Source organism: Myotis lucifugus, unplaced genomic scaffold (genome assembly GCF_000147115.1).
Source record: "Myotis lucifugus unplaced genomic scaffold, Myoluc2.0 scaffold_72, whole genome shotgun sequence".
NCBI lineage: Eukaryota > Metazoa > Chordata > Mammalia > Chiroptera > Vespertilionidae > Myotis > Myotis lucifugus.
In genome coordinates, this window is record NW_005871120.1 from 1,103,666 (window position 1) to 1,113,173 (window position 9,508).

Consider the following 9,508-nt stretch of genomic DNA (forward strand, 5'->3'; position numbering starts at 1 on the left):
GTGTAGGTGTAAGGTAATCTAAAAAGACTGTGCGTTTCTCAGACCTTCTCTGTTTGCTCACTTATTTTACCTGCCTAGTCTCTACTGGCATCTGAATATTTGATCCTTAAACTAGTATGTTTGTCAGAAAATGCAACTTGCTACCTATAGCAAAAAATGCATGAGATGGCTACATTTTGTTGAGATTATTATGTCATTGAATTTTTAGGGCACTCTGTTCCCTGGCACTGTGTTGAGTACTTTATCTCCCATAATAGTCACAAATATCCTATGTAGTAGATCCTGTTACGTCTGCAATTCCCACTTGAGAATACTGGTGTGTGGAGAGCTTAAGCAACCTGCCTGTCGGTCAGTAGCTAGAGAAAAGCAAAGCTGACACCAAAACCCACCTCTCTATATAGTGTCTTTGTCCAGTTTTTATCCTTCCTCAGATCTCTAAGAAATAAAAGACCTCCAGCCAACCCCCACGCTTCTCCAATATCTAGGAAATCCCTGAGAATCTAGTTCTCAACTTGTGTTGCAGAGCAAGCATTTAACTTCCAATGAGCAGAGTAAACCCCAACTCCTCTCTGAGTGTTGGAATCCTCAGGCAAAATCAGCAATATGGAAGTAGCCCAATTTTCTGTTTGTGGAGCTTTCTGATGGGTAGAGTTTCCAAATCCTTATATGTCATGCTATAGTCTTCTCTTATACCCAAGTTAACTGTTCTGGGGATCTACGTCCTCCATGAGAGTATTAACTCTGGTCTTCCATAGCACAGTCTCCTAGCCATCTGTCTCATTGCACTTGGGGTCCAATCTTATTAATCTTTGGAAACTTGGTAGCTACTCAAACTTTTGTTGGCTACATGATTGAAGGAATGCATGGCTGTGATGTTGGTATTAATGGTTATATTTCACCATTCGAAGATGACCTTAAAAATGTGATGACTCCAGTAATGTATAATTTTGCTGAATGTAAGTTTGATGCTTTGTGAGAATGAATAAGATAACTAATGAATCTCACAGATCACTTAATTTTCTCCTTTCACTGTAACTTCATTGGTCCTGACTTTTCTCTTTTTCCCCAGCTTTATTGAGGTATAGTTGACAACTAAAATTACACAATTATACACAATTAAGGTGTATAACTTGTTGATTTAATATTCTCATACTTTGTAAAATATCTGTCACACTCAACCTAATTAGCATATCCATCATTCCACATAGTTACGACTTTCATGTGTGTGTGTGTGTGTGTGTGTGTGTGTGTGTGTGTTGATAATATCCCCTCCTACCACTCTTGTTAAGGATTGAAGAGGGTCTCTGTATACTTTCAGTTAAGTTGTATTGCAATTTATCAGAAATGTCTTTGTAGTGATGATACTCATGAACTAACAATTGGAAAAAATTTGAGAACCGCTTCCTTTGAATACCAAAGGTCTTCAAGGGCTCCAAATGTCTTTATGTAATTAGAATTTGCATTGGATTTTCTAAGCAGGTTCTTCTGTGACTGTCCATGGACCCTTTAGGTACCATACTCAGTCCACGTGTCAGGATAAGCTTCTGAGTAGCCCCTTTCAGGTATATGGAGGAGAGGCCCACGTGACTCATTCCTGGAAATTAAGAATGCATGGCTACCAGGAATGGGATGTGGGCTGCTTATGCCCACATCTGGCAGGAAGTTGGGGTCCACACTGAATAGCCTTGTGTTATTGTTGCCGGTTGCTATTTGAGTGCTCTTTGGTTAGATGATGGGGAAAGTAACACATTCACATACACACAGGCATGGCCAGAGATCTTGTTACTTCATAACAAAAGCAAATGACTTCACTAATTACTTCCTCTTGTCTAGCCTCAGTTTCTGCATCTTTAAAATTGGGATAACTATTTCCTCTCTATAGGATTTCCTGTGGGCCCAGGGTATTTAATATGCTTCGCCTACCACCGCACAGTTAGTATTCCAGAAACGTTGGCTGTTAATGAACGTGCTTTGAATTGTGTGCAAAATCCCACAGGTCCAGTTTTCAGCCCCTGGGTATGACATTGATCAATAACTCTTTCTTTAAAATAAATATGCATACATATGGCTTAAGGAATAATATTTAGCTTCTTGACTTCATTTCCTCTCATAAACAGTACACACGAGCACCTATGCATATGCATGAGAACGTGCATGCAGACACACATGCTCACTACTTCATAATTTTTTTAAAGTTCCCAACAGTCAGGGTGATGTTGTCATGTATTAACTCTGGCAAGTGGCAGAGCTCTCATTTTTACCCAAGTAGAAAGGTTTCAGGACCCATAAATCGGAGGTGGCTTCGTGGCAGCACTGGGCATCCTAAGTCTGTTGTGAAATTTCTACTCCATTTAAGGATAGGTCTTGGCTGCTGGAGCTGAGAAAATGGGTCAGCAGAATAAATAATTCTCCTATTATATTGAGAGTATATATCTGTTTAATGCTGCCCCTTTTAAAAATATGAACAAACTTATTGAGCCAAGTTGGCAGCTGCTGGCACAAGGAAGAAGAAGACCAAAACTACCAAATGCTGATGATCATAACAGAAAAAAAAAAATCCAATCACTATGGAAAGTTGGAATAAACCCCTAGATCCATGTATGGTATATTATGTAACTATTCAAAAGGATGAATCTGGTCTGTATGTATTAACACTGAAAGAACTCCAAATGGATGTATGAATGCTAATTAAAAATGATATGTACACCCTGATACCATTTACATAAAAAGCATGTACACAATACTGTGAATGCGGCAAATAGATACTCCAGATACATGCAAAAATGCAAAATAAAAGTACGGACATGGATCTGTAATGGAGGCCTCCTCTGAGGAGGAAGAAAGGAAACCCTGTTGCAGTGCTGTTACTCAAAGTATATTTTAGCCTTTTCGTTAATGTTCCATTCTTTCTTTCTTTTTTTCCAAAGGACTCTACATTTCCATGTTTTATGTGTAATTAAAACATTAAAAATGGAAAATTCAATACTTTCCCTTTATGACAGTAATAAAATTATTCTTAAAAACCTATAAAACAAAGAAAAAATATCTTCCAGTCTCACAATTCAATTCAGCCATTACCATTTTGGTGTAATTCCCATCATAATTTAGTGCAAATCATGCTATACATATAATTTTTTATTTGAAAAAATGTTCATTCATTATGGGGCTCTCTCAGTTTTAACTCTGCTCATTTTAATGGGTATAATATTCCCCTAAGCATATACACTTTAATACTGTATTACTTACTTTATAATATTTGGTACAATTAAGTATGTGATCAGCTTATCAGCAGTTTTTCTCTCTATATATCTTAAGAGAGATGTACCCTGCAGAGGATTGAAGAATCAAAATATTGGAACGTTTCTAGTGACTTTCCATGCATACGTGAGCTCTTAGTTTGGGGAGTGTTGTGACACTTGGCCGTTAAGGAGGGCCAGAATGCACTGTCTCGAGGGGCCAATGAAACATCCTCGCCTGACCCGAAATGATGCTGGGCAGCCCAGAGAGTAAGAAACAAGCACTCACACATTCTTCTCTCACTCCGGAACTCCTCATGAGGGAACCTCCAAGCCCCTTCAAAAGCCTAATAACTCCAGAGGAGACTCAAAGAAGGAACCAAATTCTGCAGCCACACATCCAAGAATGACTAGTGAACAATGAGGTAATGGTTAACAAACAAACAAACAAAAAGCCTTCATCACCCCCCCCCCGCAACTTACTATTATAACAAGAAATTAAATGACCCAACCAATTCCCAAATGTATCTCACCCCCAAATGGGAGCTATCCTAGAGAGGCTGGAAGAAGAGCACGCACGTTAACCCGAAACTAACCTCGCCCCCGTTGGGGAAATTATCTAATTGGCTCAGGTGGTTCCCTGTAGCAGGTCAGCAGTACGGACACCCTCGCATGCGAAGGCAAACAGGGCTTGTTGAAACACACTCTCTAGTGAAATTATTGACAGGTTCAGAGGTACAGGCGATTTCTGGTAAAAGGCCAGTGTGTACTCACCATTTGTATAAGGGTTGACAGTCTTTTTGTTTGTCATTACACGTGCTGTGGCATTATTTACCTATGCACACAGAAAACTCAAGTGAGCACATATTCCGGGGCCAACCCACAGTTCCATTAGTTGCATGCATTATGACTGTGATTACTTACTTAAAAAAAATAAAACAAAACAAACTAAAATGCATTTTAATTTATAAAAGGCAGTAGGTGCATAACAAAAAAATCATACATTTTTATAATTACATTTACTTCATAACCGTTTTAACTTACAAATCATTTCAATAAAGCAATGTCATATCATTTAAGTTTAATAAGGAGACAGTAAAAGCAAATTAAAAGGAACTGCGTAATTGAAGATTTAAAAGCATGCGTGTACTCCATGGTAACACAGAAACAATAGCTTTTAAACAGAAAATAAGGTTCATATGAAGGAACATGCAGTGGAGTAGAAGAAGGGAGAGACAAGGTACAAGGGAACATAAATGTCAAAAAAAGGGACAAACAAGTTTTCGCCGTGTGCAACACGTTGGGAGGGAAGAACCATCGGGGAAAGCAACATCTAGCATTCAACACTCGGAACAAGAGCCTTTGACATCGCAAGAATTAACGAAACCATTCAAGCTTTAAAGTCACAGCTAACAAAAGGATAAAAGAGAGGGTGCATTGTTTAACACAATATGGAGTTAACGATCTGAGTAAGATGTGCACCGGTCATGTCTCAATCCAGTCAGTGCCTTCCAGGCTAGCTTAGAACGTACACTCAATTACAGGCGTACCAATATCCAAAAAAATAGAGCATCAAGAAAACTTAATATGACAAGTCAAAAGAAGTCACGTGGTATATATATATGTATATAGAGATATCAGCACTAAATACGTGTAACGGCAGATGGACTTCACCACTTACCATTCACCACCATCGCCAGCATGGGTTTGTATACAGTTACCATGGTTACTGAGAGTTTGGTGAGGGGCCTAAGCGTTATCGTCGAGGGGGGGAAAATAAAAGGCAAAATATGCAACATCTTACTCCAAAGACTAAAGCATTTGTAACTGGTATTTTTTTTCTCTTTTTTTTTTTTTTTAAGTTTTAACAAATATGACCCTGTGGCCACGTTGAGGGAGATCCAGTGGTAGGAGGAGGAGATTTCTGAGTACCAGAATTTTAGTATCAATTTTATCCATGAAGAGGAACCAGATATTGAACAGGAAATCCTGTTTGCTTATTCGCTTTATTATCAGAAGAATACAAAGGTTCGAGCTTCTTTGACTTCTTAAAAAAAATGAAAGGTTTCAAGACAAAACCTCTCATTTTTTACAAATATAAAACAATTGCTATTTCTTTCACAATTTGGATAATTTGCATACCACTGTGGATCCCTCGTCAACCCTGCAGTGGAAAGAAAAAGAAAAGAAAAAGAAAAAGAATCTGCTCTGTATTTTGTTCTGTTTTTGCAACACTCTGTCCACTGTCTGGAACCTACTGCACCCATTGGCTCTAACACATGGAAAATAAAATAATCAAATCAAATCAAATCAAAAAACTTTCAGATTAACCTTGTTTTGGTCTCACGTTTGCCATCCACCTTTCAGCAGTAATAAGAGTAACATAATAAAATAAAATGAAAAAAAAAGTAAGGCCAGTTTTCCTTTTTATATATAAATATATATATATATATATAAACAATGAGAAGGGAGTAGGGTCACATACAAGACACAATGATGCATCTGAAACAACGAATGAGCGTGAAAGCAGACATTTATCAAAAAGATGTAAAGGAAAATATTTTGAACATGCACCTCGATTTTACGGCCCTCTACCACGGTGCCGTGTAATTTCTCCCTCGCCCTGTCCGCATCGGCACTATTTTCGAAAGTTACGAAACCAAATCCCTGCATGCAGGAGGGAGAAGGGAAAACAACATGCAGATTATTATTTCAGTCAACGACCACTGTGTAACGTTCTCTCGCTTTAATTTCTATGTCTTGTCCTGGCTTCCGTTCTGTAACATGCAAATTAGAGAAATTATAAGAGTACTAAGATGTGCAATCAGTAAGCAACAAATGTGAACAAGATATATTTTTTTTTCTGTCACCAGTTAGCTGTAACCCCTGAAGAATTCAAAGAATGATACCCAAAATACCTTTCTAAATGTCACTACAGAAGAAAATAAATCTAACGGAAAGAAAATGAGATCAAAATAAATGTACGGTGTCTTCACAGAGAATAAAATGAAATAACAAGGAAAGTAAAAAGGGAACCACTTTCTTGACATGCAAATTAAGAATAAAGTAAAATAAAACGTGTGCACGGAATTCAACAATGAATGCCAAAATCTTCTAACATTGCCTACAGAGTCATGCCGTGTGGTTTTAAGAACATCTCTTCCTCATGCAGTTTTAGGGTTATTCAAATTGATCAATTCTACAGCCTTTACTTCTCAAAAATAAAAATTAGAAGCCTAAAAAAAAAGGAAAGACTTTTTTTTATAATAAATCTTAAACTCTTGGATCTAACAAACAAAATAATCACATGAAATGAATAGAAATAAACATCAATTGATCAATAATGCAAACAGTTCAAGTAAGTCTTTTGTATTAATACTTCCCCCTCCCATCACCAAAAATGACATACATGCTTAGAAATTTGTCAACTTCCCAGACTACTTTCTTAACCAAAAGGGGAAATGAGTCAACATATGATAAAGTGCTAACACATTATGTTGATTTTCTTTTGTCATATCAACAGGTAGACAATAAAGCCTCTTTGTTAATAGGATGTTATCTAAGATAACACTGGGCACTTCCTCTTCTACTGGTAGGTGACATACACCCTTCACTTCACCACTGGCAAATTTTGTGTTAATTTTTCAGCCTCAAAAAACAACCCCACTAAACGTTACATTGTCAAAAGCCATCTTTTTTTTTTTCTTCACTGACACTGTTCCTAAGAAGAGTACAGAAAATATGACACATTATTTTTAAAACCCCTAAAAATAAGCGTACGTCTTGTTCAAATATATACACCAACCTTTTGAAACACTGCCAGTGTCAATTTGCCCAGCTCGTTCTGTTTTTCACAGTGTAAACTGGGTGAAATAATGCCATGTGTGGGGATATTTCAACTATGCGTAAAGGTAAATGCTGGCTTTAAGCTTAGTTGGGGCAGGAAGATAATCTATTTTACGAATAAAAGTAATAGGTAGTCATAACCAACTAGTGTTAACTTCCAATCACTCAGGAGGTCACTAGAGCGTTCTCCGAAGCTCAGGGCATTTGAGAAGGATGCCCCATGGTCTGCCTAACAGAGAACTTTCCAGTGTCAACGTGGGCTCCTCTGTAGAGGACACCAGCTGTGAATGGATTCAAGCTAGAGGATATGCCTCTTTGGCAGGATTGCATAGTGAAAAAGTAAATTTCTTTAATTTGGGAGGTGGATGGAATTACCTTTCATAACATTTCCCATGGTGAGGATCTGTGGTTAAGATCAGTCTGAAATGTTTGCCCTAGCCCGGTTGCTCAGTGGTTAGAGCATAAGCCCTCAGACTGAAGGGTCATGGGTTTGATTCTGGTCAAGGGCACATACCTCAGTTGCAAGCTCGATCCCCGGCCCCAGTTAGGGTATGTGCAGGAGGCAGCCAATTTATGTGTCTGTCTTTCATTGACATTTCTCTCTATTTCTCCCCCTCCCTATCACTCTCTCTGGAAAGCAATGGAGAAACTATCCTCCAGTGAGGATTAACAAAAACAAAACAAAACAAAACAACATAACAAAAAAAATAGGTCTGAAATATTTGATTAATATAAGGTTATATGCTCCATAAGAGAAGGACTCTATCTAGGTGGTATGCCTATGTTTGGTACTCAAATAAACATGTTAACTAAATAATTATAGCTCTTTGATGAGCAAACAACATAATTTGGAAGGTTTGCTCTCTTTGATGGCTCTGGGTTCCAAACTTAGTTGCACATCAGAAGGAACTGGGAGCATATTAAACACTTAGATGCCGATCCCTGCCATGTAGCCACCAGATCAGAATCCCCAAGAGGAGCCCAGGAATCTGTCAAAAAAGCTGCTGTGTGGTCCAGCCTTTGGGTTCCCATGGCCTCTCAGCACCAAGCACCATCAAAAGAAGCTTCGACTCTTTGTATGAAGTAGAATATTGTACCACCAATGTCTATAGTGCAAACCTAGGGAGTGGGTTGAGTTTCTGAGGTGAATATCTATCTGACACGATTATTTGGATCTTAGATCAGCCAAAACCACATTGCAATGTTCTCATCCTCACCAATAATCCAAATTCCCTAGCATCCATAGCCATGCCATACATTTACGGTAATAAGTATTAAGGGAAACCAGGATTCTGGCTGTACTGGAGGCAATTCTCTCACTAGGCAAGGAAGAAACTTCCATTGTTCCAGTCATAGATGGAGGGCTTGGTGGCATCATTGGTGTCTATGGGCACTAGCAGTCATTATCACCACAGTGCTGGGAAGAATGTAGGTGAACCTGAACATTCTCAACCTACCTGTCTAACATCACCAAAGGAACCGAGTGTCATGAATCTAGTCTGAACCCAAGGCAAACCATGCTGGCCTGAAATATGCATTGTGTATGCCGAGGAGGAATAAAGATGAAGATGCAAATATATTTTGAATCCCAAGGAAAGTTGGGAGGAAGACTCCATACCACGGAAGTAAGGATAGCACTTTATTAGTAGTAGCAGTACTCAATTTCTGTTAAACTTCTCTCTCTCTCTGAGCTTCTCAATACTTCTCTATTCAAGCTGATGAGTTCAAAATTGTGTGAAGTTGGGTTCATGTGGGTTCATGAATAGCTTGCTCCAGAAACAGTCCCTCAAATACCCAAGGGACTTTCCTTCTTGTTCCATTGGACCTTCATATACTCCCCCCAAAGGAGCGATCAGACCTCCTGCGTCAGATGTCTGCCAGAATTCTCCTCTGGGGAAGTTAACCATAACCAGAGAGACCCTCACCTGGCCACTTTCAGGGATCTCCATCATGCAGAGGTACCAGGCAATGCTGTGATCTGGTGCTGAGGTGGTTTCTTTTGACCTGCCTCATGGTCAGAATTCTATCACAAGCAACCAGCAACTTGCCTTTCTTAAAAATATTTTGAATACTTTTATCTCAGTCTTAGCAAGGGGAACAATAGAAGAATAGTGTAGACCTGGCTTGGGGAGCAGAGGAACTGAGTGTAATGCTGATGGGTAGTCCCTTAAAGATGAAGAGTGCAGCCCTAGCTGGTTTGGCTCAGTAAATAGAGCATCGACCTGCAGACTGAAGGGTCCTGGGTTTGATTCTGGTCAAGGGCACATGCCTGGATGGCAGGCTCAGTCCCCATAGGGGGCATGCAGGAGACAGCCAATCAATGATTCTCTCTCATCATTGATGTATCTATCTCTCTCTTCTCTCCCTTCCTCTCTGAAATCAATTATATATATATATATATATATATATATATATATATATATATT

At 38.9% G+C, this 9,508-nt stretch overlaps 1 protein-coding gene across 1 annotated transcript in view; it reads right to left on the reverse strand.

The window, feature by feature from the left end:
* The window catches only part of RBFOX1 (RNA binding fox-1 homolog 1), a 188,616-nt gene that overhangs the window by 109,247 nt on the left and 69,861 nt on the right, over nt 1-9,508 (reverse strand). The window contains exons 5-6 of the mRNA XM_023755309.1: nt 5,811-5,903; nt 4,011-4,071 (exon numbers count right to left, since the gene is read on the reverse strand). Coding sequence (XP_023611077.1) covers nt 4,011-4,071; nt 5,811-5,903 — 154 coding nt within the window. The remainder of the gene's footprint in view (nt 1-4,010; nt 4,072-5,810; nt 5,904-9,508) is intronic.